Raw genomic sequence first — 14,096 nt, forward strand, 5'->3', positions numbered from 1 at the left:
TCTGATTGAGGTGTATAAGGCCTTGAATGGGTTGAGCACGCTGAATTCTGATGGGATCCTTCCATTTGTTCAGATTACGAACCTAAGGGGACATAAATTCAAATTAAGAAAAGACAGATGTAGAACAGATGTGCAGAAATTTGCCTTTAGCCAGCGGGTGGTTAATTGCTGGAACAAACTTCCATCTCTCGTTGTGGAAGTTGATAGGTTAAATAAATTTAAGGAGGAACTGGACAGGCATTTGGAGGGAATGGTGTGATTTTTTTTTTTTTTTTTTTTGGCTGATGCTGCATAAGCTCATAACACTTGCTTTCTTGTCATCACATGCCACTTGTTATGTTATTTGGTTTTTAGGAGCATTAGCAACTAAGGCCATATTGCTCCGGTGCGGTGGTCATCTCCTGACCTTTCCGCACGCTCCGTATTTGGTGGTGACGGGCTCGAACCCCGGTCTAATCAAGAAGCGTGTGCTACGCACTGCTGCTCCTTCCCACCTGGCTACGGAGGTGCCCACATGCCACTACTACTAGTGAGCACCATACACAATGGGTTTACGGACTTGTGTTGCTTGCTTGCTTGCTTGTGCCACACACGAAGACATCCATCAGTGTGTTGCACCAGGTATTTGGACTCATCCTACTAGAACACTTGTTTCCTGTTCTTCAGTGTCCAACCAGCATGTTTGATAACACAGCATTTGCCATCAATGATGATCTGTGGTGAGGAGAGGGTGTCTCTTGGGTCATCTGCTGTGGAACCCCATATGAAAGTGATTGACATATGGGGACATCAGACATATGGGACATCATTTGGGATACTGTTCTAGCATTCCCCATATATTGCAATGTCAATATGGCCTGCCGTTGAGTAGATACAATGAACTGCACCCCGTCACTCACCACACACCTCCATGTTGCATATTCCTTTACAGTTCTGTCGGTGGGAGGTGGTTTGACCCATTCAGCACCATTCTTTGTACACCTTAACCACAGTGGACTGTGAGAAACTAACAAGACATGTCATTTTCAATATGGAAGCACCTGACACACGAGCTCCCACAGTCATGCCCCTTTGAAAATCTGTGATATCTTTACTACATCCCATAACTGCTACTTCATCACTTTGACTTGCATGGACAGATGCAAATTACCACTGCAAACAAAACTGTTTAGCTTGTTATACTGCGAGCTACACAGTATAGTCCAATTGTTAAACTTCTACACCAAAAAAAAAAAAAAAAAAAAAAACACCAGAATCATTCAAAGCACATTTACATTTAATGGTGACATCTGAACATCAACCACTGAGAAGTGATATATAATGTTTGCAAGCACTCGATAAACTTTTAACAAAAAAAATAATCTTGATTTTGTTCCAAAGGTTAGCATATTACAGTTATTAATATTTTCCCAATCCAAAAAAAATGTGGAGAACCTAAGCCCAGACCTAAACAGCAGATATACTTGGCAGTCTGCAGATGACATAAGGATAAGAAATAGATCAGGGAATTAAATCAATCTTTTACAACAGGAGGCAAAGTCTGTGCCATTTACATAAGCATTTTATGTAGTTGAATCTTCTTATTTAGACTTGAATTTATATTTCCCTATGTTTATTATACTTGAATGCCAAAATTTACTGTTCAAATCATTTGCCATGATAATGTGCTTTTTTGAAATTTGTCAAGAATTCCACATTCCATCATAACACTATGCTTATGAGAGAAAATTATATGACCAGCACTAATTCAAATAATGCAAGGTTTTCCAGATACACATCCCTGCTTTCACTTGCTAGTGTTAGTTGAAGGAAGGACATGTACAATTTCTTACACACAATGTTACCTTACTAATTCTTCTAAGAGTTTGTCATGTGAGATATAAAAAGAAAAATTATCCCACAGAAAAAAATTCATGCTATATTAAACCATTATGTATGAGAAGAAGAAATTTAATCTAATTTTATTTTTATTCTTGTCTTGATTTATTATTATAATAATTTTTTTATTTTTTTTTTTTTATCTCAGAGAGTTATATTTTTCAACATATACAAAATATATTGTGAGCTGAGAAACAGGGTTCTTAAATGGAATATGCCAATATGGAGAGGGAAAAAAAAAAAAGGAGAGGAGAGGATAAGCAGGTGGAAGGTTAGAGTCAAAGACAGAACCAGAACAACTGGATGCAAAAATTTGTGTTGACAAGTAATGAGGGAACCTGTGCAATATTCACTTAGCATGGTTGCTGTTCAAGACTGTGTATGATAAGAGCATCTCAGGTTTCTGTTTGTGGAGGGTCAACAACAGATGCCATTTTCATCTCAAGGAAAGTGATTGAGAAATTGAGGGAGCAAAGAAAGGATACAATTTTCACTAATTTAGAGAAAACTTACAATAGTGTTCCAAAAGGGGGTTTATCTGGTGGATATTGGGAAAGATATACAAAATGTTGTTGTTGTTGTTATTTGGTTTTTAGGAGCATTAGCAACTAAGGCCATATTGCTCCGGGGATATGCAGTGGTCATTCCCTGACCTTTCTGCATCCTCCATATTTAGTAGTCACAGGCTTCAACCAGGGTCTAATCAAGAAACGTACTACTGCTCCTGCCCACCTGGCTATGGAGACGCCAATATATATATATATATATATATATACAAAATATATTTCGATATACAGCGATGGAATGTATAAAAAAAAAAATTATTCAAGAATTGTATTAAAAAATTATTATGTACCAGATATGTAATTTGGCAGGCATTGAAAATGTTTTTAAATCGTGACACTATGACTGCTGTAATAAATAAAAATATAAATTTTATTTTTTTTGAAACAATTGTTTATTCATTACCATCGGGTATAAATTTATCTTTCATATATTGTTTATGTTGCGACTGAAGATCGTGCCCTATTTTTTTCTCAGGAAATTTCATTAATACTCATTTGACAGTTTCATCTTCTTCGTACTCAATGTACCAATTGCACCATTTCTATTCCATTTACGTCTATAGTTGTGGTAATCATATACAGTTTTCCCTTTAACAACGAAAGAATATATGGGAGATCCACTGTTTTGGTCATTTCCATTTTATGAATTTTATTTCTGATACTCCTCAACTGTTCTTCAGAATTATATCCTTGATACATCCTGGGCAACGACTTTGTGCATTCCTTCCTGAGATAAAACTTAATTATTATAGTCATTAACACTGTTATTCTTTAGAAATAACAGAACACCATGAGGACATAAAAGACACACATCTTCTTTAGGAACAAATCTTGATTTGATAATTTTAAGTTCTTTGAAAGTTAATGCTTCTCCATTACCTATTTTCGTTTCATATGCAAGCTGAGAATGAATGTACTATCAGACTGTAATATAACTTGTACAAGTTCATGAAACTGTAATGAGTGCCATAATATCAGACAGACCAATGAATTATTTAAAGGTTTGTATATAGCTGTTGCACATAAAAGAAGTAATTTGCATAAATCTCTTATAAAATATATGTTCCTACCTCTGAATTGAGAGTTCACGAATTCCTGTTATCTACTTTAGATGCATATTTATAATCAATAACAATTCTGCACTTATCATACTAACTTCATCAATTATAATTGCACGCACAGGTCAAAAGGCAGTTCTAAATTGTCGGAAAGCTTCGTTAGCAAATTTGGGCAGTTATTCGACCCACTAGGATCATTTACTATTATTTTCATATATACTTTCAATGGGAAAATTATTATGGTTAAATTAGGTGAATTGTTTGCATGTGTAATGTGCATGTATAATAATATGCATGCACGTGGACTTCCAACTGTGTTGAAATTCAATTCATTTGGAGAATATTATATGACGTAACATTATATTGCATCATATAATAATGTGGTGGAATATTATATGATGTAACATTATTATATGTTTTGTTATGTTGTTTCACCTTTTTACGTAACGCTTTTATGTAACACAAAAATTCTACTAACCCCACTAAAGACATCTGCAACATCAAAATTATGGGGAAACAAAAATCTGTGTAAGGAGTTCGTGTAAAGTAAAGGCAGACTTGCAGAAGGATTCCGCCTTGAGCCTGTTCCTCTTCATTTCTGTTTTTGCGAATCAATAAAGAGAATATACAGAAAGCAGTTTTAGCATAGAAAAGTGTAGAGAATAATTTGGTTGGAATCAAAGACTGAATAATAAAACAGTCTGAAAAAGCCAGATGCTTTAGTCAGTTACGCAGCTGGATGATAAAACTGATGAGCAAATAATAAACACAACTAGATCTCACTGAATGAAATGGAAGAATGCTAGTTGTGTGTTGTGATGAATATACCAATGAGACTCAAAAGAAAGTTTTATTGACTGATAGTAAGGAAAACTATGCTATACACGGGGCAACAAAGATGGGATGCCGTTAAATTTTGAATTCACTTTGGAATTTGGAATAATTTTTTAAAAAATAAGCAAATTTTAAAGCTTCTCAATCACAGGTGCAAGTCTTCAGCTGCATAAATAGCATTCAGAAGGAAATGAAAATCTACAGGATAAATGATATTTTAGGATACCTTCAAAGTCCAACACAGAAAAAACCAATAGAAAATGGACACTGCCAACTGGATGGTATTAGTTTGATTCACAAGAAGGCAAAGTGGAAAATGCAAGTAAAAAAGGTTTGATTATGGTGAATCTGTATCAATGTCTCTCATCTGATTAGCAATTATACTCACAAAGCTATGCCTGAAGAAAGCACTAAATTGACATCCATCCTATTCACTAGATCAGATTATTCTATGTGGCTTTGTAGAAACACTTCTACATTTTAATTTATTATACATATTTTAATGTTTTAATTTAAGAGGCAATATGAGATCATTAAATAAAAATTTCCTAATATGTCAGCAAAAATAGAGACTCTGTCAAACTATTAGTCAATAATTTGTGACTTCTTATCTGGCATACCTTCTCATAAATCTTCTGAAAGCTCCTTCAAGGGTAGCAGTAAACAACTTCGGAGATATTGTCTCCTTGTCAAACAAGCTAGCCTCATATAATGTAATGGTAATTTTTGCACTAAACCCCAGTGCTGTATATTTATAAAAATAGAAAGCACAGTGTAAATTGAACCTAACTTGCTAAAACCTTGAGTACAACTGTTGTAGGTACTATCCATGAATGTTACACATATCCATTTTCTTATGCATGATATCTGATGCTATAGTATATATTGTGATAAAAAAAATAGCTATCCTGTGAAACTAGAAACAACAATACAAATGTCCTGATGAGTAAAGTTATATCTCCTGTGATTTACATAATCATTAAGGAGTTGTCACATGTAACCAGGTAATTTTACAGGAGAGAAACACTGTAATATGAGGGTAATTCAAAAAATAAGTTACACTTGACCACTGTAGCCCAAGAGACATTTATTGAGGTATGTAACATTATGCAATAGAAAGCACATACCCTGCACTACTTTTCCACATAGTCACCGAGCTGATGTAAACACTTCTCGGAACGTGTGACTAAACATACAATTCCCTGATGATAGAAATCCACTCCTTGGTCATTCAGCCACCGTCGAATTGCTGTTTGCACCTGCTCATCGTTTGCAAATTGTTGTCCCTCTAAATGTTCCTTCAGCTTGCCAAAGGTGTGATAGTCACAAGACTAAAGATGGGGACTGTACAGTGGATGTTGCCATTCCACCCATCCAAAACTTTGGAGCAAGTGTTGTGTTGTGCATGCATTGTGTGGCATGCTGTTGTTCTGAATGAGAACAACACTTTTGCTTAACTTTCCAGGCCTCTTGTTTTTCATGGCCTTTCGCAAATACCGTAACGTTTGGCAGTATGAGGTAGCATTAATTGTTGTGCCTTTTGCCATAAATTCCGTGTAAACAACTTCTTAACAGTCGAAAAACACAGTGACCATGACCTTTCTTGTTGATATGTAACTTTGAATTTCTTCTGCACAGGCGATGTTGTGGTGGGTCTCCATTCCATAGACGCTCTCTTCGTTTCTGGGGTGAAATGGTGCACCCACGTTTCGTCGCCAGTGATGATGTGGTGTGAGAAGTCATGGCCTTCCACAGAATAGCATTGAAGAAAGGCTAGAGAACACAAAAAACATTGACCTTTGTGTTCGACTGTCAGTGAACAAGGAACCCATCGTGCACACAAATTTGCGATAGTCAAGATGTTCATGGAGAATGGAATGAACACTGCCTATCAAAATATCCAACTCCTTTGCCATTTCTGCGACTGTGTCTTCGAATTATTGCGAATAATTTCATCAACCTGCATCACATTGTCTGCAGTGGTTGAAGTTGATGGCCTTCCTTTTCGATCAGCATCCGTCAATTCTGTGCAACCACTTTAAAACTACTGGCACCACTTCACTATGTCTGGACATGACATTGCATTTTCCCCATACACCACCATTATTTCATGATGAATCTTGGAACAATTCAGATGTTTTGCCAACAAAGATTGTACTGTTCCGCATACCGCGAAATTGGAATAACATTCTAGCTGATGTGCCATTATGAACGCTTGCTCCTACACAACTGTTACCGCTATGTCAACAAAACTCACCTACCAGGGAGCACACGACATGAACTCCATTCCATGCAGGTGCCACATTTGTTGCAAAATTATACCAAGAGATGGCGGCAGGTGCACCTTATTTTTTGAATGCTCTTCGTAGTTTTTTGGAAGGTTATACATACTTAGTGTAGTATTAATTTGTGGTTCAGAATTTACAAGTTTTCTAATTTTTTTACTTGGCTTTAAGTATTTCTTCATTGTTTTAATGACTAGTTGTTATGCAAGTACTACTGAAATAAAATTCAGTTTTTATATAAACAACAAAAGCAACAAAGAAAATTTGATGAAAGATATTCCAGTCATGAAGGATCATAAATGCTGCTGTTCAATAAGCCACAACTGGGAAAAGTATGCAATAAGTATTTATAAATAAAAGTTACACACTCGTGCATACACATTCTAGTATCTTACACGTTATCAACATATAAAAATGAAAATAAAGGTAAGACAGTTTTCTAGTTTACAGCATGAATTGTAACTCTGTGACCAAATTAAAAAGGAATGTATAAAAAAATTTACTACTCTATTTTTTTTCTGTAAGACTTGCAAAGACTTGGAATAAAACCCAGAATAGCCTGTTTGGGCCTTGGTAACCTTTCACTTTAATGCTTTTATTACAAAAATCATACATGATGTTGTGATCAACAATGCCTTGAACTTAGCTGTTAGAGAATCAAACTGCAAAAGTTATTTTTCTTGTGCCACTGCACTTATATGTTGTTTTAGCTATATGAAATTCATTATTTTCTAGTTGCATTATATTTAAGCTGTTCAAATTAAGTGTTACCCTTATTTAACAAAAAAAAAAAAAAAACTGAGAATGCATTGGCATTCTGGACATATACAGTTAGTGCCAACTTGCAAATTATTGCTATAATTGAACCTGCAAGTCAGAGGGGGAAACATACTCTGATATTAATTTGTGTTGAAGCTCAGTCCCTTTAAGTTAAAGAAGTTCATACAGTTGGATGCTAAGTGTAATAATGCAATTGTGGGTACTCTCAAAACCTGTAAAGCAGTCTTAGAATTGATGACGAGTGAGTGAGAGACTGAGAAAAACTCTTATCATGTATGTTCACACACATTTATGTCCATGTTGCATGGATTGAAAAATTTAAAAAAAAAAATTTACAGGGAGACCACTACTCCCTTTGTTTGGGATCAACTAACCATCAAATGGCCTTTAAGAATTCCTCACAGAATTTAAATATGGATCCTTTCAAAGAGGGAATACTGCGAAAGGTTATAAAAGTCACATAAAGTCAGTAATTTCTTCTCAGGATTACTGATTTCATTACCTTCCAAACACATATCTCCAACTTATTTTTAAAACTCTGCCCAGAAAAAAATGATATTAACATGCAAGGTGTGACAATAAAGTTCCTGATGTCATGATTTTGCAATAGAGCAATGAATGAATATCAAATTTAGATTTAAACTAGGAAATTCTGCAACAGAAACATATCAAATGTAAAAAACTGTTTATGGTAATGAAACTTGTACTAGTGTGCTTGAATGGTATAAGCAATTCAAAGATAGATGTGAGGATATTCTCAATGACTCAAGAAGTGGCCACCATCAACTTCCCAAAATGAGGTTAGAGTTGCAAAAGTTAGGGAATAGCGAGATCATTGTTTGACTCTCAGAATGATGGCTGATGAACTGGATATGAATAAGATGATGATTCGTCAAATTCTAAATGAAGATTTACAGAAAAGGAAAGTGCAAAATTTGTGTCCCACAGCCTCATAGATGAGCAGACACAACAGTATTATCATGCAAAAACTTCAACAGTGTTATCATGCAAAAACTTCAACAGTGTTATCATGCAAAAACTTCAACAGTGTTATCATGCAAAAACTTCAACAGTGTTATCATGCAAAAACTTCAACAGTGTTATCATGCAAAAACTTCAACAGTGTTATCATGCAAAAACTTCAACAGTGTTATCATGCAAAAACTTCAACAGTGTTATCATGCAAAAACTTCAACAGTGTTATCATGCATAAACTTCAACAGTGTTATCATGCAAAAACTTCAACAGTGTTATCATGCAAAAACTTCAACAGTGTTATCATGCAAAAACTTCAACCAGAATTGTCAAGACAATTCTGGTTGAAGTTTTTGCATGATGACAATCCTAATTTCCTTGACTGTATTGCCACTGGAGATGAGTGTTGGGTGTTTCAGAATGATCGAAAGACGAAGTGTCAGAGCATGCAATGGACTTCAAAATCATCACCAAGGCCCAAAACATTTTGCTTAGAGAAGTCCAGGATCAAAACAATGCTGCCCAGGTTTTTCAACAAACAGGGTGTGATTCACAAGGAATTTGTACCTGAAAAGAAAAGAGTCACTGCCATTCCACTTAGGTGATTCAAAGACTAATGATGTGCATTTCACTGTGAGACCACAATTTTGAGAGAAAGGCATCTGGTTCTTGTTGCCTGACAATGCCCCCACCCATTCCGGATTTCTAATAAACATGGCATTTAACAGCTCAATCATCCATCCTACTCTCCCAATCTAGCTCCAGCAGACTTCTTTCTCTTTCTCAAGGTGAAGAGGGAAGACAAGACATAGAACAGTCCTGTCTTGAAATGTACCCTTCTAGTTACTGAAACGTACCCTTCTAGTAACTGCACTCAAAGGAAAGAGATTTCAGGATATTGAGGACACAAAGAAAAACATAACTGCTGAACTGAACATCATCACTTTGAACACTTTCGCTGACTCTTTTCACAAACTTTTAGAAAGGTGTAATAAGTGCATTCAATCAGGTGGTGATTATGTTGAATAAAAAAAAAAACATTTTTGAGCTCTTCACTGTGTGTTCTTTTTATTGCACCATTCCAGGAACTTTATTGCCAGAAACGAGATGAAACAAATATATCTCTTTCAAAAGTATTATTTTATCATACCACTGAAAAAAATGTACTTTAAATATTAAAATAATTATGATACTCTTATATACGTGTGAAAACTTTATTAGAGTACTATAAGTTTTCTTCATCATGAAGAGGGAAAACAAGACATAGAATAGTCCAGTCTTGAACGTACCCTTCTAGTTACTGGGTGTATATTAAGATTTTTTGCTCAATGAAATTTCATAATTTTCACATGGACTGTTGTACCCACCCAAAAGTATCTTAAATATATTAAACCTAACTGACATATTGTCTACCTGGAGAATATGAAGTGTTTTATGAGGTTTTCTGTCTCAGGTGCGAGACGAGATACTGGTAGGAGGACTTCTACTGGTTGTATACGTGCCAAGTAACTTTCTAGTTCTCCTCTTGGAGGTTTATCTTCAAAACAACCATAAAGAATATCACCTGTTGCTGGCTGGATGCACTAATAGAGAAATATATAATATTAATGAATAATATATCATCATTATAGTAGTAAAAGAAATAAAAAGATTTGGATTTTTTTTTTTTTTTTTTTTTTTTTTTTTAGCTGTGCTTTTCTACTTTCTGGACATGACTGAATAATCTGCACCAACAGTTTCTAATATGGGATGCATCCACAGACAGCGCAATCTCTGTTAAAACTGTTCTCTATTATTTGGAGCAATTGAACAGGAAAGATTAATTACAGCTATATCCTATTCTTCTAAATATGAATGATAAATACACCTCTCAATATGTAGCAGCACTAGAATCAATCTGAAATTTCTTTCAAAAATTTTTAATGTTAACCCTAAATCTTGGTTAACATTAAAAAAAAACTCTAAAAATCGCTTAGATTTTAAAATTATGCTCACCAAATGTGTTACTAGTCTATGTTTTATCATAATTATCTATATCAACAATGCAGAACACCACACAAAAGTCTTTACATAAGTAATAATTGAAAGGAATTAACTACCAGGAATTTATATGCATCAAATTCAGATAACAGTAGATAAACAATTAGCACATATATGGTGCTAAACAGGTAAAGCAGAAATGGATCTCTTACAACCAATCCCATGATTTTACTGGGGGGGGCTTTTTCCCCCTAGTTTGATGAAGTCAATAATTATGTTTGCTATTGCATCTTTAATGGGAACAGTTGCATATGCATGTCAACGAACACGCAACTCTGCCCATTAAAGACGCAATAAGTATATTCCATTTAAACCTCCTTCAAGCCAACCATTCCCTAGGCCGAAGCCTATCCATGGCTTTGGTCTTGAAGGGAATTTATGTCGGAGTCTTTAAGAATTCAAATCATTAAACAAAATAAACAATATAACACAACTTTTAGAACAATTTTAGTTTAGATTTTTCTTATGAGAGCCACTTAGCCTCTCATAAGAAAAATCTATCTTGACATAATCCATAGATTTTAATGAAGAGAGTTACCGTCCCTTCCACGAGGAGACAGGCCTCTATAATCTAGTATATATCTTTTCTTAAAGACCTTCTCCATATTTATTAAAGTACGTGAACATTCTTTTGTCTGCGAACATGACATGGAAGGTCTCCCTCTCTAGAGTTCCTAAACACAATCTTAATTCATGTCTATATTGTGTATAATTTACAAATGTAACATTATATGCTCTGACGTTTCTTGTTGTCCACAATTGCATAAGTCATCATCTCTTAGCCCAAGTCTCGCAGCAAGTCCAAGTCCATGCCCAGTTACTAAAAAAGTGGCATGCAAACCAAATTGCAGCAAGTCTTCCTTTTGTTCACTATATCAATTTTTGGCAAAAATTGATGTCTGTCGTCCCTTGTCTGAATTGTCCCAATTAATTTGCCAAATTTTCATTATTTCTTGATTTATCCTTATTTTTTCAAATTTAATATCAAGTCTACTATAGACTTTATTAATATCAGGACACGAAAATATTCCAAGATACGTTTTTCTTATATTTCTTTTAGTGAAATATAACAACCCAGACAAGAGCACGACATACTGGACAGGGACCCTCCCCGAGACAACTTGCAAGGCCTCTGTCGAGACGGTTCGACACACTCTAGTAATACCAAGAAGTGCAAATCTCTGCACTTGCAATATATATTTTTGTATTATTATTATAGGTACTCTATGCACCTAAGCTCCTGAAGCATATGTGACTATGGGGATAAATAGACATTCATATAACAAATTGATTGACCTTCCTTTTATTACCCAGTCCACTCTTATTATTCTTCGGAGCTTTGCATAGAGAATCCTTATTTTTTCTTTCAAGTATCGCACATGCTCGGTAAAAAATAATCGTTCTTCAATTTTTAAACCTAAATATTTGGTTACTTTCATGTATCGAACCGCGTCGCCCAGAAGCCTCACAACAGGGGCACGATTCTGACTTAACTTCCCCTTTAATAGCATTTGGACCATTTTTTCTCGAGAAATTTCTAATTTATATTTCTCGGTCCAATTTGCAAGATCACTAAGCACTTCACTTGCTTTATCTTCAATTTGTGATCTTGCGTTTCCTTAAATTAACAGAACCAAATCGTCTGCATATGCTATTTTTATAACTCCAGCAGTATCCAGATTTAGAAATTCATCAAAAACAATGTTCCAGGCAAAGGGGCCAATCACCGAGCCCTGTGGACATCCTCTAGATATATCCTTAACAATCTGAGTGTATTTAGTTTTTACTATAACCTTTCTTTCACAAAAATAACTTTTAAATACATTATATAATTTATTTGAACACTCAGTTTTCCTAATTCTATATAACACACCTTCCCACCACAATCGGTCGAATGTACCTTTAAAATCTATAAATACTCCAAGTACATATCTCATTCCACTGCCCTCCACATTCCGCACTAATTCATATGTGGCATCCTCTGTCGAAGAGTTCTTTTTAAAACCATATTCATTTTTTGACATAACCTTTTCTTTCATAATTAACCATTAATCTATTTATTATCAAACGTTCATAAACTTTTGCTAATACAGAAAGAAGGGCAATGGGACGATATGCACCTGTTTCATTGAGCATCCGATCTGTTCCTTTAACCAACAACTTGATCTTTGCTATCTTCCAACCAGGTGGGAAAGCCCCATCATCCAGACATCTATTATACATATCCACATATATTTCTGGACATATCCTATACGTCCTTTTCATAATATCTACTTCTAATTTATACAGGCCCGGCGATTTACCACTCTTTGCCCGGCCCACTGCTTCTTCAACCTCACTAAAGGAAAATTCTTCCTCAATCTCACTAGAGTTATAATCTACATTGCCATCTAATATTTGCAATTGTGTCATACTCAAATTTCCGATATCCTCCAGAAAGAGACCTTCCAAAATATATATATATACGCAATAAGTATAGATGAAAATCTAGATGTGGGAGCACCGATGAAGGTGACAGCAGATGAAAAGACACTGGTGGAATCTCTGATTTATAAATGTATAACCAATTCACCTGTTCAGGTGTCCTATAACAATATTAGTCTCAAGTTGAATGTAAGCCATAATGTCAAGTACTCAGCATTGGTCTACAGCTGCAGCAGAGTAATGTGATTAAAACCTGAATGCAGTAACTAAATGTGCAAATTATACTTGAAGATCTTGTTCACTCTGTCTTTCAAACTCACAAGTGGATTTCTTCTCATCAGCTCATATGCCATGCTATCTTCTAAAAACTGCAAAGCCTAATGGTCTATAATGAGAGTGCAGCTACCTTTGTCAGCTAATACAACAATCAAACTACCTCATAGTACAAACAGCTCTCATTTGTCAGCTATTCAAAGTTAGGAACAGCAAGTTGCTTACCATTCCATATGGTCACAGTTCTATAGTAGAACTGCTATCTCCTTAGTTAATCTTTTAAGAGTACCTGCTATCCTATTTTGTCTCTGCTGCATACCTTCATTAATAGCCTATCAATCATACCTTTCATAGAGAGAATATCTCATAAACAAGAGCAAATGGTCTCAACTACCAAAATACAAAGCAGGAGATCAAAAGTATTCTCAGAAAGACTATCCCAAACAGTCATACCCAAGATCATTTTATCATATCTTATTTCCCTTCAGCTTACTGCACAACCTACTAATCTATGTTCTTAGAATTCTAGCCTCGAAACACTAGTTACTCTATCTAATCAAATATCATGGAAGGAGATTCTAATTCTGTCTTGGCACCAACACAATCTCTGTGGCTGTGTTATCATTCACATTTAGTGTGTATTTAAAAGTTTTTTGGTTTTTTTTAACATTTATTTCTTTATACTCTGATACAACCAAATCATGTTAAACAGCACATATAACTATATCAAGTTTATAAAACATAACTAGTAAAGTTATGAAATATTAGTCTAAGCCTGTGGCACCAAACTACTGGCATGTACGTTACACAAGAACACATTTGGTTGATATGGTAAAATAATGATCATCACTATTTGTTGGATTATTTAAAATCTTAATTTTATCTACTAGTAAGTTGTGTCTGAACATTTTTACCTTTTTAATCTTCTCCAATTTTTATAGGGAAAATAGACCAAAAAAAAAAACATTTTCTCATTTTTCACA

General features: G+C 34.9%; 1 protein-coding gene across 1 annotated transcript in view; it reads right to left on the reverse strand.

Moving 5' to 3' along the window:
- Window positions 1–14,096, reverse strand: part of LOC150091578 (DNA mismatch repair protein Msh3-like) — a 274,897-nt gene that overhangs the window by 235,068 nt on the left and 25,733 nt on the right. The window contains exon 6 of the mRNA XM_090369011.1: window positions 9,790–9,959. Coding sequence (XP_090225137.1) covers window positions 9,790–9,959 — 170 coding nt within the window. The remainder of the gene's footprint in view (window positions 1–9,789; window positions 9,960–14,096) is intronic.

This window comes from Mastigoproctus giganteus, chromosome 1, assembly GCF_048544385.1.
Source record: "Mastigoproctus giganteus isolate SK-2022 chromosome 1, ASM4854438v1, whole genome shotgun sequence".
In the NCBI taxonomy this organism is placed as follows: domain Eukaryota; kingdom Metazoa; phylum Arthropoda; class Arachnida; order Uropygi; family Thelyphonidae; genus Mastigoproctus; species Mastigoproctus giganteus.